Source organism: Theropithecus gelada, chromosome 9, assembly GCF_003255815.1.
Source record: "Theropithecus gelada isolate Dixy chromosome 9, Tgel_1.0, whole genome shotgun sequence".
Taxonomy (NCBI): domain Eukaryota; kingdom Metazoa; phylum Chordata; class Mammalia; order Primates; family Cercopithecidae; genus Theropithecus; species Theropithecus gelada.
Window position 1 is genome coordinate 46,719,832 of NC_037677.1, and position 23,627 is coordinate 46,743,458.

The 23,627-nt window shown below is 38.4% G+C and overlaps 2 protein-coding genes across 2 annotated transcripts in view; both read right to left on the minus strand.

Annotated features, from left to right (window-relative positions):
* LOC112631324 (anthrax toxin receptor-like) overlaps nucleotides 1–23,627 on the minus strand; it is a 724,187-nt gene that overhangs the window by 440,456 nt on the left and 260,104 nt on the right.
* The window catches only part of SHLD2 (shieldin complex subunit 2), an 87,594-nt gene continuing 66,764 nt past the window's right edge, over nucleotides 2,798–23,627 (minus strand). The window contains exons 5-10 of the mRNA XM_025396257.1: nucleotides 22,977–23,171; nucleotides 22,669–22,803; nucleotides 17,564–17,770; nucleotides 13,643–13,871; nucleotides 6,452–6,567; nucleotides 2,798–3,159 (exon numbers count right to left, since the gene is read on the minus strand). Of these exons, the coding sequence (XP_025252042.1) occupies nucleotides 2,960–3,159; nucleotides 6,452–6,567; nucleotides 13,643–13,871; nucleotides 17,564–17,770; nucleotides 22,669–22,803; nucleotides 22,977–23,171 (1,082 nt within the window). The 3' untranslated portion in view covers nucleotides 2,798–2,959. The remainder of the gene's footprint in view (nucleotides 3,160–6,451; nucleotides 6,568–13,642; nucleotides 13,872–17,563; nucleotides 17,771–22,668; nucleotides 22,804–22,976; nucleotides 23,172–23,627) is intronic.

A 23,627-nucleotide genomic window follows, 5' to 3' on the forward strand; every position in this document is an offset into this window, starting at 1 on the left:
CTGTATTCCACAGATTTAATCTTGGCACTGATATAATTTTGTTTAAATATTTCTTCACCAGCTTGCTTGTGAACTTACAGAAGGCAGACCTTCGTGTCTTTGTATTCCCAGTGCCTGGCACATGGTAGACATTGAGCAAACGTCCGTAGGGTGGATCATGCACCCAATGTTGTCAACTCATTTGATATCAGACCCCCTTTCCACCCGCAAAAAAAAAAAAAAAAAAAAAAAAAAGATGTAAAATGAGACTTAGCACAGACCTTACTAGTGGGGAGAAAGGTGAATGCCTCTAATGCTGTTAGAAAAAGGATACCTTTGGGGAAATTAAGTGACTAAAAAGTAAAAATGGTTCTCTGAAAATAAGAGAGCTGTCCCTACAAGCTGAACTATCAAGAGATGAAGAATGAGGTCTCCCTAAAATGCCTACCATGAGACTGCCAGATATGGGACTGCTGGATGACATTCTTTGGCTATGCCACTGAGTTTTATGAAAACATAACAGAGTAGATTAAAGACACGTACTTGTCATCTCAGGTAAGGAATACACACAGGAGGTGTCTTAGTCCGTTCTGGGTGCTGTAACAAAGTAACAAACTGGGCGATTTACAAGTAACAGAAACTTATTGTTCACAGTTTGAAGGCTGGGATGATCAAGGTGCCAGAAGATTGAGAGTCTAGTGAGGACCTGCCCTCTGCTTCAAAGATGACACCTTCTGGCTGTATCCTCACATGTGACAAAACGGGACAAAGAAGCTCCCTTGGGCCACTTCTGTAAGGGCACTGATCCCATTCACAAGGGCAGAGCCCTCGTGACCTAATCACCTCCCAGATGCCCCACTTCTGAATGCCATCAGAGATGAGGTTTCAACGTAAGAATTCTGGGGTGACACATTCAGACCACAGCAGGAGCAATGGACTGATCCTGATACCAATTAAATAGCTCATAACTTCTGCAGATAGCTCAGATTCCTCAAGACTGGAGGAAACAGTCCAACCTAAATAAGGGCTCCTGGAAATATGTGTTAATTCATGAAATACATACCAACAACTGTGAAGAGATGTTGGTGTGATCTGTTGTCTCACCTGAAATGGTTTAAAGATTTCTTCCCAGTAGGATGTGAAGAGCCATCTGTTCCTGGGGATTATGTTCTGGTTGATGTAGGGATTAGGTCCCCACTTGAGGTCAAAGTGGGGAAGGGCCCACTTAAGAGAACAGCTCTCTTGGTTGGCCTATATTGACTGGGCAGATTTTATATCAGAATTCCAAATATCTGCCTAGTGTGGTTATAGTTAAGAGAGCACAGATTGGAAGGCATCAACTACAGGCTCAAGTTTAATCACCCATTCAATGAATCATTGAAGGGAGCCAAGATTTTGTTTGAATTCCAGTCTCTAGAGACAAAATGGGGTCAATTCTTTCTGTACCCACCTTATTAGCTGCCAGACAAAACTTGGGTAATCATTTGCTCTAATTCCCTTATCTTCCCCACAAAGAAACTCATCAGTTAAAGCCTTGTTCTTACCTTTCTTGGTCACAGAACCCTCTGACGATTTGTTGAAAGCTATAGATCCTTCTCCACAGAAACATGCATTAAGGCATTTTTGCACATTATTTTTGAAAGAATCACAAAACTCTTGTGGTTCATTCTTAGGGAAGCCAAGTTAAAAAACAATTACCACCTCTGAACCAAAGGAATTTTTAAAAACATACACAGAGTAAAATAAGCTTGTTCATATCATCATAAATTTATTTTCAGGCAATATGATAATATATTAACACTTGGCATACTCTGAACTTACAGAATAAGTACCACTTCATACTTCCTCATTAATGACTACCATTTTACATGAGCTTCTACCGTCACAATGAGAGAACCGATTGCTACATGTTTGCTGGTAAATACATTCAGTAAGGCACTCAAATCCTAGACACGAACTAACCACAGAACGCTCTTCCCCGCTTTAATAAATTGAAACATGATCTCATTTCCTTCATTTTCAAAGCTTTTTATAGAAAGACATGCTTGTTTTGAACTTGTCTAAACATAGGTTTATATAAACTAATCCATTATCATGTATAGTTATAATCAAGGAAATGATTTCACATTGACGGTTTTTTAGGTAGGGATAAGCAAAAGCACTGCAGCAGTTTCTGAGGGACTGTTTTCCATGTAGTTCCCCATACTTAGTACAATGCCTGGAANGGCAATATGATAATATATTAACACTTGGCATACTCTGAACTTACAGAATAAGTACCACTTCATACTTCCTCATTAATGACTACCATTTTACATGAGCTTCTACCATCACAATGAGAGAACCGATTGCTACATGTTTGCTGGTAAATACATTCAGTAAGGCACTCAAATCCTAGACACGAACTAACCACAGAACGCTCTTCCCCGCTTTAATAAATTGAAACATGATCTCATTTCCTTCATTTTCAAAGCTTTTTATAGAAAGACATGCTTGTTTTGAACTTGTCTAAACATAGGTTTATATAAACTAATCCATTATCATGTATAGTTATAATCAAGGAAATGATTTCACATTGACGGTTTTTTAGGTAGGGATAAGCAAAAGCACTGCAGCAGTTTCTGAGGGACTGTTTTCCATGTAGTTCCCCATACTTAGTACAATGCCTGGAAGGCAGCAGGGACTAAACACAGTGAACAAATGGGCAAACCTTTAATTCCCAGGGATCGGCTACATATTGCCTTGACTGGTAGATCATTTCTCCAGAAGAAAGGAAGAAACCAAAAAAGCAAAAACAATCTCTTTAAACCTCACAGGATTTTCTTAGAAAAAAGTTTTAATTTATATATCTATTGCAATTCTCTTCATAAAATATATTTAATAAAAAATCCAAAGCAAAAGTCCTGTCATTCATTTATTTCAAAAGACAAATCATTTCAGTACTTCTTCCTTGAAATGTCTGCAATTTCTTCCTCTGGCCTCAGAGAAGGGCATCGGCTCCATGCTTTACAATGTCAGGATAAAAATCCAGGAGGGAGAAATCTTGTTGTAATGGATAGCTGTTTTCATCTGACACAAAAAGGCTCTGAATCTTCAATACACAAGGTTCTGCACTGACTGCCAACAAGGAGTGGAACAGGTCTGCCACGACCATCCCATAGGTGATCTCTGAGGAAGGAACTGCAGAAGATGAAAGCAAAGAGCTCTCAAGATCGCTGCTAGCTTGACAGGAGCAAACACACTGAGGGGTTTCATTGTTTCTCTTGGTTCCTCAAGTTTCAAACCCATTTTAAATTTCTCTTCACGGTCAGTAGCGGTGGCTCACACCTGTAAACCTAGCACTTTGGGAGGCAGACATGGCAGGATCACTTGAGGTCAGGAGTTCGATACATGCCTGGCCAACACAGTAAAACCCCATCTCTACTAAAAATACAAAAATTAGCCGGGAGTGGTGGCACATGCCTGTAATCCCAGCTACTCAGGAGGCTGAGGCAGGACATTTGTTTGAACCCGGGAGGTAGAGGTTGCAGGGAGCCAAGATTGTGCCACTGCACTCCAGCCTGGGCAACAGAACAAGACTCTGTCTCTAAATAAATAAATAAGTAAACTACTCTTCCTACACCTTCTCTTTCTAGTTACAAGCTATTGAGGCACTCCAGAGTGACAGCATGTGATCCCGCTGACACAAGAAACAGGCCCAGATAACACACCGTTCAGACGTCACGACAGTAGTTCTGGTTATGCTACAGTACATCAGAAGAGTGCTCTTATCCAGTTCACAGTTCTGATCAAGTTACTTATGCATACATTTATTTTTTATATAAAAGAATCTTGAATTGGTCACTTAAGAAATATTGAATCTCAATAATAAAAAATACTAAAATTATAGCTAAATGTGTTATTTTATTTTGCATTTGTCCTATACTCTTCCTCTCACTTTTTTAGGACATCTAATCAAGACACTTGGTAGGTTTGTTCAACACCAGAATGACAAAGCACCATCGACCATGCTCAGACCATACTAACCCCCTGACAATTATCACAGTCTTTCTTGGATGGGGGCTACAGAGTCCTGGAGGACCAATGACATATTTTGGGGGGTATGATAATTTTCTACAATAACTTTTAAATTTTGTATTTTCACTGTGATAAACTAATAAAAACCAATATTAATAATAATCTGGATGGTCTGATGATCACTTTATAACCAATGACATTTTCACTTATGATCACAATCTATAATGCCAAGAAGTACAACTTTAATTGTCTCAAGAATGTACAAAACACTGAAGTATATGTGATATGAGAATAATGCTTCTCTAAGAGATAAAGACTAATTTACATTACACAAAGAAGAAGAGAGAGGCCGGACACGGCGGCTCACGCCTGTAATCCCAGTACTTTGGGAGGCTGAGGCAGGCGGATCATCTGAGGTTGGGAGTTTGAGACCAGCCTGACTAACATGGAGAAACCACGTCTCTACTAAAAATACAAAATAGCCAGGCATGGTGGTGCATGCCTGTAATCCCAGCTACTTGGGAAACTGAGGCAGGAGACTTGTTTGAACCCAGGAGGCAGAGGTTACGGTGAACCGAGATTGTGCCGTAGCACTCCAGCCTAGGCAACAAGAGTGAAACTCCGTCTCAAACAAACAAAAAAAAGAAGAGGTAACACTGAAAATATATAAGTAATATTAATAAAAGGAATGAAAATAGTCAAAAGAATAAAAATGAAATAAAGAAAATGGGGGAAAAAAGAAGAGAGGCTTCTAATTAGGATGTAGAAAGCTGGAAAGAGTGGGGCTCCCACCCTAGCAGTTACTGGAAAAAGCTGAATAAATATAAAATCATCATTTTCTTGAATACACATGAGAACCAAGGTTGTAAAACAGCAAAAAAGACTGAAACATAAGGAGACAGGTGCCTCCAGGGAGATGGAACAGGAGCACAGGTTCCCTTGGGGCAGGCCTCGGGAAGAAGACAAGTCCTCCATATAGGCAGGAAAGAAGAATGTGATTTTTATTAATAAATTAATTGCAAAAAGCCAATGAATTGCCAGTGTCACCAACATAAGGAACGTCTGCATCCTCACAGGCTCCTCCACATAATAAGTCTCACCTCCACCAGGTGCTCACAAGACTGGGGGCAGGGCAAGACGTCAAAGAAAGCTTCCAACTACAAAACACAAAGCACTATCTGGCCTTCCTTTTAAGGAACAAAAGCCTCCAACTGCTGGAAGAAGGACACCAAATCCTGTTGCCCCAGGGTACAGGTGAGGAACCAGCACAGATGTGGGAAAGAAAAAAGAAAAAAAAAAATCCCTCCATCCTGAGGGAGGACTGAAAAACCAGCCTGGGTCAAGACCATTAGTGGTCCCCTACTGCTGGGGCAGGGCCAGGACCACACAAGACCCACCAAAGACACAAGACAGAGCTCGGCTGCCACTGGCACAGCCACATAAGGGACAGGGCTACCAAGAAAGCACCATATGCAAGATCCTGTATAAGACTGGGGCTGGACCAGAATCAAAGAGGAACAATCGTGCTCCTGCCCACCAGGTTAGGATGCACCAAGTAACAACCAACAAAAGTTTGTGCAACTTGGGGAGGTGCAAGAACACGGAGAGAAACTTTCTCTGAGGCCCAAGTGCAGAGTGGAGGGCTAAGTTGATGGTGGAGCAGGAATACTGGGGAACCACCTCCCACCATAAGCACAAGATAATTCGAAACCAGTGGTGACCTGAAGGTAACCAGAGAAACAACAAAACCTGAATCCAACTCAACATATGACAAGAATGACCATCCTGCTCACCCCTCACCTCCAGTAAAGGACCAGAAGAGGCATGCCTATTTCCAGGTACAAATACTATTTACCTCAGTTTATATTGTTCTACTTAATATATGCAATGTTCAGCATTCAACCAAAAATTACTAGACACCCCCAACTAAAAAAGAACACAAAAAACAATCTGCTATTAAAAGATAAAGCAATCACAGAACCAGATTAGCTCATCAGCTTAGAGGATCTGAGGCTAATGAGAACAGGAATGGAGTTTGAATACCTGACAGATATATTGTCTTTGCTTTATTCTTAGCCACTGATGACTAAGACATCACGATTGAAGATCTTGCAAATCCATGCCACTGACAGTGGACTATCTTCATATATATTGTGTCACACACTCACTGACTTCACTCTTATAAAACTAGAGTTAAGTAAAATAGTTTTTGCTTACCAACTGGAAATGTAGGTTAAGAAGAAATTAGGTGCCTCCCACCATTCATGTACTAACAGGTGTAAAGCAAGTCAACCTTCTAACTTACATAGGCTTATATTTCACTTAAGCTAAATTATCCTTCTGCTTTTATATGGACAGAAAAGCTCTTAATTTAAAGTACAGTGCTCTTTCTGTTCCGAAATACCATTTATACTCCTGAGTATAACAACCGCTTGATGGCACACTGATATATTACCTATCACTCTGTTGAGGCAGTCTGCAGAAATGTTGAGAAGAATCTTCTCTATCAGCTTTGATTCTACACGGATGCAAACATCATGTCTTCCATCAACTACAGTCATTAAGGCTGGCCTACAAAAGAGTAAACAACACACAACCTTCAAAAAGATTTTCAAATAAAAGAAATGCTTAAATGAAAAATAATTCGAAAAAGCGCTTGGTTTTTATGCAGGATTAATTTTAATTCCTAAAACAACTCTAGGATGTTCTGTGACATCCTAGAAACAAAAAAAGGTTTTTTTTTTCCCCAAGCGCTTCAAATGATAAATTAATACATTTTATCTATTCTATATCCATTTTTAAATTTCAGATACTAATATAAAATATATTAAACTGTTTTATAAATTATTTTTAGAAATGAAATTAAAAATAATCACATACTTCACAATCACAATTTCAATTTTTTTCTTTCAACTGAATTCTTCCCTATCAGAAATAAACTGTTTTGCATATCAATAAACAGGGAACTGCATTAACAATTTTCAGTGCATCCTACATCTTAATGCTATGTGGCTGATAAAAAGAATGAAGAATATTTACAAGTGCTATTAGGGAAGCAGCACCAGGATAGACTCTAAGGAACAACAATATGAACAATATTCTTCTGTCCACAAGCTTCTAAAGAAAGGGATACACATGTGCTGGGATGAACATAACAAATCACTGGAAGGACATACAAAAAACCTTCTCACCAGCATGGAAGCAGCACTGGTGGGAGAGGGTTGGATGGTGAAGGAGACTTTTACTCTCTGTTTTGTAACCTCCTATGTAGTGTGCATTTTAACCATGGCCTGTGGTACCTATTTTATAACTACGTTAATTTTTTTAAAATAAATTGAGAATAGAATTCAGAAACAGGCTCATTAGTGGGGGAATTTAATGTAACAGAGCTAAAACATAACTACTGATTTTCCCCCTAAAAACCCACATCCCCCTTTATTCACATGATGACTCTGCGTTCCTTCCTCTTTTCACTCTACACTCTTTCCTCAGCCTCTGTCCCTCCATTATTTATTTCAGCAAATACAAACTGAGCATCTATCATGGACTGTGGTAAGTGCTGGGTACCCACTAGTGAACAACACAAATCTGGTTCCTTCACTCAGGAACATAAAACCGTAGTGGGATAGGAAGAAATTAAGCAAGCGTGGTGACTCATGCCTGTAATCCCAGTGCTTTGGGATGCCAAGGTGAGGAGGACTGCTTGAGGCCAGGAGTTTGAGACCAGCCTGGGCAACACAAGACCTCACCTCTACAAAAAGAAAAAAAAAAAGAAAATAAGCTTTTCAACAGTGGTGCCAAGACGACTAAACAGAGATGGAATAGGCTTTTCAAAAATTCATGCTGCGACAACTAGACACCCACGTGCAAAAGAATAAAATTAGACCCCTTCCTTATCCCATACACAAAATTTAACTCAAAGTAGATAATAAACCTAAATATAAGAGCTAAAACTACTAAACTCTTAGAAGAAAATATGGGAGCAAATCTCCGTAACCCTGGCTTAGAAATGACACCTTTCTCAGATATGACCCAAAAGCACATGCAACAAAAAGAAAAACAGAATAAGAAGTACTGGCAAGGATATGGGGAAATTACAACCTCAGATTGCTGGTGAGAATGTAAAATCGTGCAGCAATTTTGGAGAACAGTCTGGCAGTTCCTCAAAAGGTTAAACAGACAGTTACCATATGACCCAGCAATTCACCACTCCTAGATATATACCCAAGAGAAATGAACACACATATCCACGCAAAAACTTGTACACAAATGTTCACAGCAGCATCATTCATAATAGCCAAAGAGTAGGAACAATCCAATTGTCCATCACCTGATGAACGGATAAACAAAATGTGGTATATGCATACAATGCAATATTATTTTGCAATAAAAAGGAATGAAGTACTGATACATGCTACAACATGGATGGACCTTGAAAACATCATGCTAAATGAAGCCAGTCACAAAAGATCACATATTATATAATATTTATATAAAATATCTAGAACAGGCAAATCTATAGAGACAGAAAGCAGATTCGTAGTTGCCATGAGTTGAGGGGCATGGGGAGGAGAGTGACTGCTAATGCGTATGAGGCTTTGTATAGGGCTGGGTGATGAAAATGTCCTAACTGGTTGTGGTGATAGTTACACAGCCCTGGGAATATACTAAAGCCATTGAACTGTACATTTCAGAAGATTAATTTGCTGTATATGAATTTTACTTCAGTAAAAATGTTTTTTTAGAAAAGACAGTATGCAACTACAAATTACAATAAGCACACCCAGGCTACTATAACAGAAAATAAAGAAGGGTGGTTAGGAAAGGCCTCTCTGATAAAGCAGCATTTAATCTAAGACATAAAGAAACCAACCTTGTGGAGTCAGACTGAGGGAAGAAATTCGAGAACATCCTAAGGAGAAAAATCAAAATGTCTGAAGAACTGAAAGAAGGCCACGTGGCTAGAGTGCTGGATGACAGGGGAGTGGCAGCAGATGAGACTGCAGAGGCAACAAGCATAAGGAGACGACTGATGGGTGAAGCAAGGGGTAATCACGCTGCCAACAGGTGGAGAATAAAGGGGAGGAGGCAAGGCCAGCAGGAGCTCCACCAAGAGACTGCTGGTGTGCTGGTTTGTGCAACAGGTAGTAGTGCCTTAGATGAGGCCTGAGTGATTCCAGACGAGCAGGCACTGACTTTCCATTTTGGTTTCACAGTAACTGAGGTTCAGCTAGGGGAAGGTAAACAGGGATGCCACATGCCTGCAGTGTGTGGGATATGGTACATAATGAGAAACTGTCCTGCGTAAAATGTCAACAACGCCCCTGCTGAGATACACTGGACTAAGATGTTAGCAGTGGAGATGGAAAAAAGTGGATGAATTTGTGATGTAGTTCTGAATGAAAATTCCTAGGACTTGCTAATAGATTAGATAGGGGAGGTAGGGAAGAGAAAATGATTCAACGATTGTGCCCAGGTTTCCAGCTTAAATAATTGGGTAGATGGTGTGTCAGTTTCCAGAAAGTATAAAAATGAAGAGAACTAGATTTGAGTATGGTTAGGAAAAACAACAGTCTATTGTGGGTATGTTTAAATGTGAGATGGACGTCAAGCAAAGGATTTGATACTAACTACTGGAGCCTGGAGGAGAAAATCAGGGTGAAGATGTAAGTACAAATATGAAAACAGCTATGATCATCCAGGCAGAATGTACAGAAAGAATAAGAGGAAGGACACAGACGAGAGCTCAAGATTAACCCCAGCATTTAAAGAGGGGGTAGAAGAGGCTGAGAAGGAAGGGCCTGAGAGACAGGTTAGAAAGCCAGGAGGAGGCTATTTCAAGAAGGAGGAAGTAGCCTGACATGCCGAATATAACTGAGAGCAGTTAGAGCGAGGAAAGAAGTATCCATGCCTCAGGCAACATCAAAAGTGTAACTTTGACAAAAGCAGCTTCTGCAGCATGGTGGGAGTAGAATGGAATAACTGGAGTGAAACTGAAGACATAATAGGGGAGAGAGAATATATTTACAACTCTTTAACAAAGTTTGGCTGGGTATAAAACAGAATAGAAAAACGAAGGGATAAGAGGGAGATGTAACGTTAGTGGATGATTTTGTTTGTTTTTTTAATACGAGAAATACAGGAGTGTGTTTATAGGCTGGTAAGAATAATTCATTAGGAGAGGTAATAACTGAAGATTAAGAAGGAAAAACAAAACAGAGTGCGGAAACCAAGGAAGAGTTCAATCACCACATATAACCTCATAAGCCTAGCCCAGAATTCTCTTGCAAATTGCATTTCTGTACATCTAACCACTTTCCAACTTGCTACCTCTCAGGAACTCAAGCTCAATACGATCAACATTTTCCCAAGGTTACTTGTTTTAATAAATAATCTTATTGTTCACCCAACTGTCAATGATGTGTAATGTACCTGTGCTCTCTCTTTACCTACCAATCACTACATCTTGCAAACTATTTTCCAACCATTCTCAAATCTGTCCACTTCTTTTTATTCCCACTACCTCCTCTCTAGTCAAGCCACCATCATCTCTCCTCCAAAATAAGGCAACAGCCTCTTACCTCTTCTCTGCACTAGCTTCATTCTAATCCACTCTCCAATGTGCAGCTAAACTCACTTCTGATGAACAGAATTTGGTGGAAGTAATGCCACATGATTTCTGAGTCTAGGTCACAAAAAGGCTGGCTTCTACCTGGAACTCTCTTTCTTGCCTTTCCTGCTCTGGGGAAATGAGCTGCCACTTTGTGAGAACATTCAGGAAGCCTGTGGAGACCCAAGTGAAGAGGAACTCAACTTGCCAGCCATATGAATGAGTCATTTTGGAAATGAATCCTCCAACTCCAGTCAAGCCTTCAGATGACTGCAGCCCCGGCCTGCACCTTGGCTACAACCTCTTGAGAGACCCAAACGTTTCCTAGTGCTGCCTAAATAGGAGCCTTAATTGTGGTTTGACCTGCTGGGTTTTCTGGCTTCTAGTACAGAAAAATAAATGTATTTCTTGTATTCCAAAACTGTAAATCTGAATATTCTGTAGAACATTGTTAAAAATGGTATTTGAGTTTTATGATATCTTGAAGAGCAGGAATTATGCTATCTACATGTAAATTTAATAAATGTCTGTGGCCTCGTATGAGACTCCAACGCAATATCTAATGTTGCTTCCATTGGAAAATCAGCTCCAAGTTACAACCAATGTAAAATATGACCAACCTACTCACAGTTTGGGACTGTTATGTCACACAAATGTTCGTTAAATGTTCTTTTTTTTTTTTTTTTGAGACGGAGTGTCGCTCTGTCGCCCAGGCTGGAGTGCAGTGGTGTGATCGTGGCTCATGGCAAGCTCCACCTCCTAGGTTCATGCCATTCTCCTGCCTCAGCCTCTTGAGTAGCTGGGACTACAGGTGCCCACCACCAAGCCCGGCTAAATTTTTTGTATTTTTAGTAGAGACAGGGTTTCACCGTATTAGCCAGGATGGTCTCGATCTCCTGACCTCGTGATCGGGTTGCCTTGGCCTCCCAGAGTGCTGGGATTACAGGCGTGAGCCACCGCGCCCAGCCGATTAAGTGTTTCTTAATCAGAATTCCGATTTCTTAAACAGACTACCAAGCTTCTTGGGCACAAAAAGTCTACTTAGATCAACCAGTATAACATCCATAGTACATATGTGATATGTGAACATACGTGGATTCCTAATAAATATTTGACTGAGTCTTAATAAATAATCATTGAGAGTTTTCTCTTACTCAGTTTGCTGATTGATTCATGTAGATGATTTTGGAGTCACATACTTGATACCTTGAAGGCAGTTTGTTAATTTCAATATTTTCTTTTCAAGGAAACCACATAATCTGGACTAAACAATTTAAAGGCTTTTAGGTTGGGCGTGGTGGCTCGTGCCTGTAATTCCAGCACTTTGGGAGGGCAAGGCAGGTGGATTACCTGAGGTCGGGAGTTCAAGACCAGCCTGACCAACATGGAGAAACCCTGTCTCTATAAAAATACAAAATTAGCTGGGTGTGGTGGCACATGCCTGTAATCCCAGCTACTCGGGAGGCTGAGACAGAAGAACCTGGCAGACAGAAGTTGCAGTGAGCTGAGATCATACCACTGCACTCCAGCCTGGGCAACAACAGCAAAACTCTGTTTCAAAAAAAAAAATTAAAAAATTTAAAAAAGGCTTTTAAATAAATAAAAAATAATAATTATTGCCTTAACATGACCATTCAACATTCCAGCAAGACAACAAACTAGCACTACATCTTTAATGTGGTATAGTTTAGGAAGAGATCTTACATACCTCATACTAGTTATGCCATAATCAGGTGATACTGATCTGTGAAGTCCTTCTCTTGAACAGTCATTTTGTAAACTAAAGAATCAAAGGCCCTTCTCCCCATAAGGAATAGTACTGAGCAACATTTTTGTCTAATAAATGCTTATATTGAATAGACACATTTGGAATGATATAAATAAGTCACCTATATGTACTTTTTAGGGGCCTTAACTATCAATAAATCAATGTTGTTTGTAACATCCCATGCATTTTTTGTTTTGATTTTGAGACAGGGTCTCACTCCGTTGCCCAAGCTGGAGTGCAGTGGTGCAAACATAGCTCACTGTAACAATCAATCTCCTGGGCTCAAACAGTCCTCCTACCTCAGCCTCCCAAGTAGCTGGGACTACAGGCCTATGTCACCATGCCCTTTTTTTGTGTGTGTGGTAGAGATGGGGTTTCCCTATGTTTCCCAGGCTGGTCTTGAACCCCTGGGCTCAAGCAATCCATCCACCATGGCCTCCCAAAGTGCTGGGATTACAGGTGTGAGCCACCACACCCAGCCTACCGTGCATCCTAATTCAATCTTCTTTTCCACAAAAGCAACTGTCACAGTAATAGCAAAATTCATTCACTTATTTATAACAAACATAATATCTGTAAAGAGAAATAAGGTTTACAAATTAAGCTTCTATAACTTTTCTTGAAGTATGCCATGATAACATGTGGAATATATCTGCATTTAGTTTTTAGATACTGCAATATTTAGAAATAATTAGAAGGAGCATAAAACACTGAGTGCTATTTTGTAAACACATGTAATTTATATGGTAAAAAGAAAAATATCTGAGCTTTTGACTACTTATTATTCGAAAAACAATGTGTTTTTCGTTGAGTTGGTTAGCAGTTGTACCATACAACATTTATTTGCTAGCTTCAATTTCTAAGGTAAAGGTGGGAAAATAGGTTAAATGTCTTACTAGTTTCCACAACAACTCAGAGGTGAGATCATATGGTACTTTTAGCCTTTAAATTCTAATTATATGTTAAGGTAGGAAAATGAGTTATTTATGAGCCATTTAGATTTTGGTTAAAAAGTAAACCAAGGAAAATGTTTCTTTGGTACAGCTGTTTGAAGACAATAAAATCTCCCAATTACTGCTTTAAGAAATTCCTGTAACGATTCCTGGGAAATTTTTGCTTCCATAAATAGCTATCTATCACTCAGGGAAAATTTTATTCTCTTCGACTAGCTCTAGTTAATTCTTTTTAGAAAGTAAGGGTTTACAGACTAATTTTTCCAGATCTATAATAATTATTTTCCATCAAATTGGCTTGCTTAGTTGCCTTACCTATAGTGTATTCTCTTCATAGTAAATGGCAAGCAGCTAAAACACTGTTTATAGATCCTGTTCTCATCTGTTTCTAGTTCCAATCCACATTTTGCGCAGCCAGTATATACGATGTTGGGAAGAGAAGAGAAAATACTCTTCAGAGAACTGTGAGCATTTAGAGCTATCTTCTGAGTTGCTGTAATAGGAAATGCCAGCTCTGAAATCTGGGCTTTAATTAGAATCACTCCTATAAAGGACAAACAGATATATTATAAATTATTAGGCCAAAATTTTAACTTTAATTTACAAACATGGCTAATTTTATAGTTGATTTACAGTCACCTGTAGTAAAAGGATACACGGAGGTCTTGTTCTTGGTCTTCTTTACTATTTTCCTAGAATCTAAAGGCAGGGGTGTCTGGCTGCACCTGAGAGCAGGTTTACTTGGCTAATTTGGCTGAACATGTGGTGTTTCCTTCCTCCCCTGATTCCTCTGGAATCAGGCAACGTATGTTCAATACCTCCTTTAGAAGAAATCCCTTCGAATATTTGAAACTAGCTAACATGCCCTCTCTCCTTGCCCTGTCTTCTTTTTAATTGATCGTAGTGAAAAGCCAAATAGGAGGTGATCTTTTCTTCTTCTGTCTACCCAAAAATATCAATAGCCTGTCCTCTTTTAAACTTTTTTCCAACTTCCCGCTCACCATTATCATCTATATACTCTGGGTGTGGGTTATAAAAAGTTCTCATTTATTAATCGTTTCTCAGGTGGCTCATGAGAAACCTCAAGCATATTCATAATTCACTGCTAATGGCTCATCCATTCACCAGTAAACAAATACTGAACATCTACTATCCCCCAGACATTATTTTTTCCTAATTTACTTTTGTCTTACTGTGTACCGGTGAGGTCGTTTTTCTGAGCATTATTCTCCCTTTCTCCATAGTCAATTTAAAGGCTTCTTTAAGCTTTAAGCCTTCAAATTTGTTCTTCTTCATCCTCTCAGAAGTAAGAACACTCCAGGTCAAGAACTAATCACTCTGGTGTCCTACTGTTTTCTGGTTATCTCTTTCAGAGTTCAGTTAATGATGAGTCTTCCGTTCTTAACTTCATTTGCTTTAGTCTTTCAATGCCCAAAGATGGTTTCATCATCTCTTCCAATTGTATCACATATCCCTACATGAGTTAGCAGGAGTGCATAGCGATCAAATATGTAACAAACTGTAGAAGATTCAATACCACATTTTTCCAAAGACATGTTAATTACTACAACATTTTGTTTTGTTTTGTTTTGAGACAGTCTCACTCTGTCGTCCAGGCTAAAGTGCAGTGGTGCAATCTTGGCTCACTGCAGTCTCAACCACCCTGGGCACAAGCGATTCTCCCACCTCAGCTTCCTGAGTAGCTGGGACTACAGGCACACACCACCACAACTGGCTAATTTTTGTATTTTTTGTGGAGATGGGGATTTGCCATGTTGCCCCAGGCTGGTCTCCAACTCCTGGGCTCAAGTGATCCACTCCTCTTGGCCTCCCAGAGTGCTGGGATTACAGGCTTGAGCCAATGTGTCTGGCCTAAAAAATCATGTAAAAAAAAATTTCAATTTTTATTTTAGATTCACGGAGTAGATGTGCAGGTTTGTTACATGGGCATATCGTCACCCAAGTAGAGTCTTCTGTAGTAAGCAGAGTACCCAACAGTTAGTTTTTCAACCCTTACTCTCCTCCCTCCACTCAAAAAGTGTTTTTTTTTGGGTTTTTTTTGGGTTTTTTTTGAGACAGAGTCTTGCTCTGTTGCCCAGTCTGGAGCGCACTGGCACAATCTCGGCTCACTGCAAGCTCCGCCTCCTGTGTTCAAGCGATTTTCCTGCCTCAGTCTCCCCAGTAGCTGGGACTACAGGCACCCGCCATCATGCCTGGCTAATTTTTGTATTTTTAGTAGAGGCAGGGTTTCACCATGTTGGCCAGGCTGGTTTCGAACTCCTGACCTCAAATTATCCACCCACCTCGGCCTCCCAAAGTGCTGGAATTATAGGTATGAGCCACCCTGCCCAGCCTAAAAAATTCTTAATAATTCAATAATTTTAAAAGAATGTTCACATAATCCTATCATTTTGTAAATTTATACGCCTCTTGAAAAGAATTAAAAGGTCATGCTGAATGTGGACTTTGCTTTCAAGGGGATCACTGCTGCTGAGCACTGAAATTCTGCTGGCAGTAAGATGAAGTACTGGGTAAGCATCTTCATTTCTTTACAAGGACTCAGTCCTAGCCTCATCTCCCTCTGGCTTTTGTTGTGCAAGCAGAGCCTTCTAGGAAATGCTCCGATGCTGATCTCTCTTTCTCCTTTTATTTAACTATAAAATAGGTTAGGGAAAAGTTGCTTGTGTTTTCATATTCTCTCTCTATTTTTGTCTTAAAAACACATACACTATGACAGAAACTATGAGTTCAGCCCTCATAGCTGAACATAAAGAGAATGAAAAAGGCTAAAAGGGCCACTGTGAACAAAGCCTCTGAAGGACTGATTTGAATGGCACAGTTTTGGCATGGCTTCCCAATGAGGAGCACACCTCCAGGATTTCCAAGAACATGCACAATTCTTGACTGCATCCTCAAACAAGTGGGGCTATATCCTCGGAATCGTTCATCATCAGCGCGGTGGCCACCTATTTTGTTGTTGTCCATGATGTTATTTATTTTTATTTTTAAACCTAATTCTAGGACTTCAATCCCAGCAGATAACTGTTTTGTGTAAGCAGTAAGTAACAGAGTTGGCTTCTCCATGGCACCAAACTAAACGTCTCTGCAAAGTAATGTAACCCCTCAACTGTGTCTGGCATTCCTTCCTGTGGTGACCACCTCTGTATGTCTGTAGAGTTTGAGAAGCAGAGCACTGGAGGGGCACATGAATATAAAACTGGCTTAGGAACTTACATGATGCTATAACATTACCAAGATTTTACCAGTTAGTATAAATCTAGAGTCTTTTATGGCCATAAAGCAACTTCCATTTTTGAAAATGGTATGAAAATTTTATAGTATAAAAGCTTGTAAATTTTCTATTATCTGTGTTTATCTTCCAGAAATATTATTAATTTAAATTATCTGCTGGTATTAGCAAATGTTTCAGTGTAGAACTAGGAATAAGAAGTTCTTCTCTGAGAATGAAATCTCTGTATCCAATTAAAAGTTGGGTTTTTTGAGAGGTGTTGTCCTTTTTGCTTTCTGCCTGTATTCTCCTTAGCATAGTTTTATGATATAACAACGCTAACCTTCAATCGTATATTGGAAAACATATTTACACACATATGTGAATTAACCCAACTAGTTAAAATTTTAATCTGGCATTTGGCCAACATAAAGTAAGGAACTGAATTTATGGTCCCACCTTGTCATATAATAAAAAGTAGGTATTTGTTCTTTGTCCCTGGTTCCTGGCACATAGTTTCTAAAGCTACTAGAATCTAGTTCAGATATTTGCAAAGATTTATATTTCACTTTTATGTAGAATTATACATTTTTACCACAAGTGGTAGCCTTTTTGCTTATATTAAAACTAGCAATGGGCTGGGTGTGGTGGCTCATGCCTGTAATCCCAGCACTTTGGGAGGCCAAGGCAAGAAGATCACTTGAGTCCAGGAGTTTGAGACCAGACTGGGCAACATAGGGAGACTCTGTCTCTACCTAAATAAATAAATAAATAAATAAATAAATAAATAAATAGTTGGGTGTGGTGGCATGCACTGATGGTATGCACTAGCCTTCCCTTCCCTCCTCAGCTACTCAAAAGGCTGAGGTGGGAGAATCACTTAAACCTGGGAGGTGGAGGCTGCAGTGAGCTGTGTTCACACCACTGTATTCCAGCCTGGGTAACAGAGCAAGACCCTGTTTCAAAAGAAATAAAAATAGCAGAATTTATGTATATAAAGATCTTACCTGAACACTTATCCTCTAGGTGGGTTGCTAAGTCTGATATCTTCACAAAGGAGGGTGTACTTTTTTGAAATTTTGCTTTAAATGTAAGTGCCCTTATATCATCATCAAACAAGCACTCACAGGATGACCAAGGCGTTGTATGCAACTCTAGGTTTTCTAGTGTGTAATTGCGCTGAACAAAAAGATATTTAAATTCCCAAATATAACCTTAAACAAAAACAGTAAAAACAAAAGTCAGCAAAAAGGAAAAAAAAAAAAAAAAATCTAGGCTTAGTATCAGATGAAATAGATTGATCTGATTAAGTCAGCTGAATACTAATCTTTTATCACTAAAGAGTTTGGGTAAAAAGAGATAAAATATGAATGGTGCATTAAGACAAGAGAAGCATGCTAGAGATTATTATCATTATTATTGTTATTATTATTTTTTCCGAGACAGAGTCTCGCTCTGTTGCCCAGGCTGGAGAGCAGTGGTGCGATCCTGGCTCACTGAAACCTCCACCTCCCAGGTTCAAGCAATTCTCCTCCCTCAGCCTCCTGAGTAGCTGGGATTATAGGCATGTGCCACCACTCCCGGCTAATTTTTGTATTTTTAGTAGAGATAGGGTTTCACCATGTTAGTCAGGCTGGTCTCAAACTCCTGACCTCATGATCCACCCACCTCGGCCTCCCAAAGTGCTGGGATTACAGGCATGAGCCTCCATGCCGGGCCGCTAGAGATAATTTTAATAAAATATTTTCTAAAGATTCCTCGCCCTCGGCCAGGCGCAGTGGCTCACGCCTGTAATCGCAGCAGCTTGGGAGGCCGAGGCGGGCGGATCACAAGGTCAGGAGATTGAGACCACAGTGAAACCCCGTCTCTACTAAAAATACAAAAAATTTGCCAGGCGCGGTGGTGGGCGCCTGTAGTCCCAGCTACTCAGGAGGCTGAGGCAGGAGAATGGCGTGAACCCGGGAGGCGAAGCTTGCAGTGAGCCGAGATCGCGCCACTGCACTCCACCCTAGGGGACAGAGCGAGAATCTGTCTCAAAAAAAAAAAAAAAAAAAAGATTCCTTGCCCTCCTGAATGGTCATCATTTATCATAACCAACTGCTTTACAGAGTAGACAATTCTCATGTATCTATCCATAGGCAAAGTTTTGTTTTGTTTTGTTTAAAGAAAGGACACTGAAATGAACCCAAGTCTAATATTTCACTCATATTTCAGTACCTTAGTTACCTTAGTTAACTTTTCTAGAACAAAAAGCATTTAGACACAATAGCACTTATTTTTAACTCTCAGTAACAATTCTAATTCTTAAAGCCACAGTAACACAGACCTTGCCCAATAATCATATTCTGTATTAGCAAATTCAACTTCAAAACTATAATAAAACAAATGAGGGGTTCTTAGCACTAATGTTTCTGATCACATCAGCTGTCGTTTGAGTTTCCCACTTACTTCAGGCCATACATCTAATTTACTACACCTACTCATCTCCTTAGTTTCTTTCACTAGAGATTTGTTTTTGTTTTTGTTTTTGTTTTTTGGTGGAAAATCATCAAACATGTCAGTAAATCTGTAAAGACAGAGCATCATTAGCTAGAACTAAAGTATATATTCCAAGTTACTGCTTAAAACCAATCACTAAAATAGCTTTCTTGTCTTATTACAAAATACCTGCTTAAAAAAGTAAGCTAAGAGAAGCCAAGTAAATACACATATAGCAGTCATAATCTCAACACCCTAAATAAACAGTTAACGTTTTAGCAGACAACCAGTTGTTTGGGATTTTATTTACTGGGATTGACTTAGTAAGTCAAATATAGTTTTATATGTATGTATTATTCTACATTGCTTTTAAATATTACATAATATGCCATTGTCCAAATACACCAAAATCTTAAAAATTATTATAGCAACCCTCTATTTTGAGGGACTCTGGTTGTTTTTATTTTTCACTATTATACATGACACCATGATAAACCCATTTTCAGCTATATCTTTACACATAGTTATGATAAATTCCTAGAGCTATAATTATTGGGCTAAAAGTACCCCCAATTTGTTCATATTAATTGTCAGGTATCCTCAAGAAAGGTTCTGCCAGTTTGCATTTCCTATAGCTGATGACAGTAGCTGTTTCCCCATATCTCCTCTATCAATTTCTTAAAAGAAAAATCATCTATCATCATTAATTTGTGTTTTCAATTACTTGTCAGAACAATTTTTCCATGTATTTATTGGCCATGTTTACTTCTTCTTTGGGGACTTGCCTACTCATATCCTTTCCCCATTTATCTCTATAGATATGTGTCTTTTGCTTACTGCATTATTTTCTGACAACGTAATTTTTTTTCTGTTTTTTTCGTTGCCTTTCAATTTTGTATATGGTGGTTTTTATGTATAATAGTTTTTGTTGCTGGATTTTATTTACCCTACCAACTTTTGCATTACAAATAATTTTGCCCATATTTTCTTCTACTATTCATTGTTTCATTATTTTTATATTTGAATCTCTAATGTACCTGAAATGTATATTGGCACAAACATAAAGTATAAATTTAATTCTATTTTTTCTCAAATTGTTAGCTAGATTTTCCAAACATTAACTATTCTTTTATTTTAAAAAGCAAAAGGTTTTAATTTTATTTTTAATTATAAAATAAAATATATTCATTGTAAAATATTTAAACAGTAAAGACAAGGGAGGTAACAGGTGAAACAAGACAGACCGTGTTTTATTTAATAAGCTGGCTAATAGGTACTTAAGTTCATTATGCTGGCCGAGCGCGGTGGCTGGCTCATGCCTATAATCCCAGTACTTTGGGAGGCTGAGGCGGGTGAATCACCTGAGGTCAGGAGTTCAAGACCAGCCTGGCCAACATGGTGAAACCTCGTCTCTACTGAAAATACAAAAATAAGCCGGGCGTGGTAGCACATGCCTGTAATTCCAGCTACTTGGGAGGCTGAGGCAGGAGAATCACTTGAACCCAGGAGGCGGAGGTTGCAGTGAGCAGAGATCGCGCCACTACACTCCAGCCTGGGTGACAAGAATGAAACTCTGTCTCAGAAAAAAAAAAAAAATTCATTATGCTTAGTATTCTCTCTACTTTTGTATATGCTTGAAGGCCTTTGTAATAAAAGTTTTAAAAGTAAATGCAGATGCTCACACATAAAATTCAAACTAAAGGTATAAAGAAAAAATTAAAGCACACATAATACTACCATACAGAAATAACCACTGGTAGCATTTTGGTATACATACATATTTCCAGATTTTCAAATGTACATACGTACTTACAGATACATTTTTATTAAAATGAGATACTATTATACATAAAGGGTTTTCTTGACAATTTTAATGTATTAACTTATGTAAACATAAAAATATGTATTATATGTTAACATAACATATTTTCTATACATGAAGTTTTACAGTCCACTTTTTTTTTTTTTAAGATGAGAACTTGAACTCCTGGGCTCAAGCAATCCACCCACTTCGGCCTCCCAAAGTACAGAGTTAACAGGCGTGAGCCACCGCACCTGGCCTATAATCTACTTTTTAAACTAAATAACACATTACATATATCTTTCCAAGCTAATGAACATAGACATTTTTTATAGTAAATATCTTTATGTATTCACCCAGACCACAAATATTCCCTTACCAGTTTTCCCATCCACTGAAATAAGCTCAAGCTCTCATATTTGTATTGTGGGACCCTGTCTTCCTGATCACAGTTTTTTGAATCAAATTTACTCTGGGCAATCAGATTCTCTTTGCTGGGAATTTGGAAATGGGGCTGGTCACTTGAAAAGAAAAGTAAAATCAGGAAAACAGAATCACTTAAGTAATCCTTCAAAATTGGCATTTTTATCTTAAAAAGACTGATGTGAGGTATTGAAGTAGATGTTAAAACTTTAAAATGATGGTTATAAATAAGGGGGGCTGGATGAATGAATGCACAAAGAACAACATCTTAATTCCTGGATTCATATGTTTTCAGTACTAACCTAAACACCATAGAATCACCTAGAGACAACTGTAATTTCTCTTCTATTAACCAAAAAACTATTAGTTTTAAAAGAACATTCACATTAAACATGGAGCAATCTGCTTTGTTACGGCTCCACTATACCTGTGACCTACATTCTTGTGTAGCATGCACTAGACTCATGTTCTCAGCCAGGCTATGGTGGTCAATGATCATAGTTAGTCTATCACTGATACATGTTTGTCAGCTTGCTCAACCAAACAAACATCTGTCCCTGTTTGATCTTAACATAAAAGTTCAAAGTTAGACTTATCTCAAATCCGAGTCATAGCTATTAATGATTAAGAGAGATAATGTGACAGGTCCTACCTACAAATAACTATTTGGAAGGCAGAAGTTTGGAGAGGCATTAACTCTTTCAGGTAAAAAAATAATAATATACTGAATCAATCTCTAAATTAATGTAGCAGGGAAAAATAACTCATAAGCCATGAATGAAACTAAAGGATCTCACAATAGCAAAGGGAAGATATTATACTATTTTAATGAAACATCAATTCCATTTAATTCAATATACCAGAAATAATTTATGCTTTAAAGAAAAATGTAATCATGGGTCATATTTTAACACTGAACATTCTAGGGATGGCTAACAGTGCATGCTTTTAAAACAACTGTAATAAAAATATGAAACAGTAATTTATTGAACAGTAATTGTGACTTGAAAGAGTTAAGGTAAGTCCCCTGACATCTGCCTTATAATCAGAGAGTTTATTTATCAGAGTACTTTGGCTGAAAAAAAAATTGTAGAAGCTTCTCCAGAATTAAATGTTTAAAGAATGTTATTTGAAGGAGGTAAGATCTTCACTAAAAAGGTAAAGTAGTATATCTGGGAATAAATTTAAGCCTTTATTTCACCACCATCAATTATTGAGGACTTATTAGATAAATGAATTGCTACAAGAGGTACAAAATTTTAACAGAAGAAATTTGCAGAAGAATATTCAATCATGATCACTTGTATTTCAAATGCTGTCTAGTCTCTTAACATTTTCTCCATCTCGGGCTCATAAACATTAATCATTTACCGAAATATAAATAGGTTAAATGCTTTTTGGTGTATTTACCTTTTTTCCTTTGAAGTTGAGGGTACCAGGCTGCTCCAGAACCCCATAATACAAGCACATAATGTTTGTCTTGGGCCTGTTCCACTGTTAACATAACTTTTTTCTGCTTCTGTCCTCTATAACTGTATACTGCCTCTGGAAAAGGAAAATGAGTATCTTAGATGACATTACTCTATCACATGTGATACCATACTTTAATAGCTGATGATACATATATAGTGATAACCAAATGGTACACTAAGATGGTCTTATATCTTAATCTTAATTTTTTCATAATCTAAAATTAAGGAAGCAGTCAAAATGTTTACCTGTCAGTACAGTGAAATCAACAACTCTTAGTACTGCGTGGACTAATACATCAGGCTGAAGGTGCTCCAATTCTACAAAGTCTATACTGTTCACCCTCTGAGGCTGCCTCGGAGGAAGATCTCTGAGGTAGGAATGTTTTGAGGACACATATGCCAGTAAGTCTTGAAGTACAACATCACTAACTACACTGGAATCTAAGGGAAAAAAATACATACAGACAAAATATGGCAACATTATATTTTTCTTGACAAATAATATTTTTTAGAACTGTATTTTATGTTATAAAGTATGATTAGATATAAAATATAGTTTTGTTTTCTCTAAAACATGTACAATAGCTAAGTCTTGAATCAGTTTCGATGTAAAAATAAACTTGATATTTTTAATCAATGGAAATGGAATTATTTACTATCCCCAAGAAACTTGTGCCGTTCCCATACTTTTCTACTTTGTTAATAATATCATTTTTCTATCAATTAACCAAATACAAAATTTCTTTTCTTTTTTGACTCCACCACCCTGTAACAGCCAATCGGTTCCCCAATCCCTGGAGTCTGATTTGATCCCAGGCTCTGCCGTTCTTCCTCAAGCCCCTGGGGACTTCCCTTCTGAAACAGGCTCAGAGCCACCTCACTGATTCTCTCCCTGAG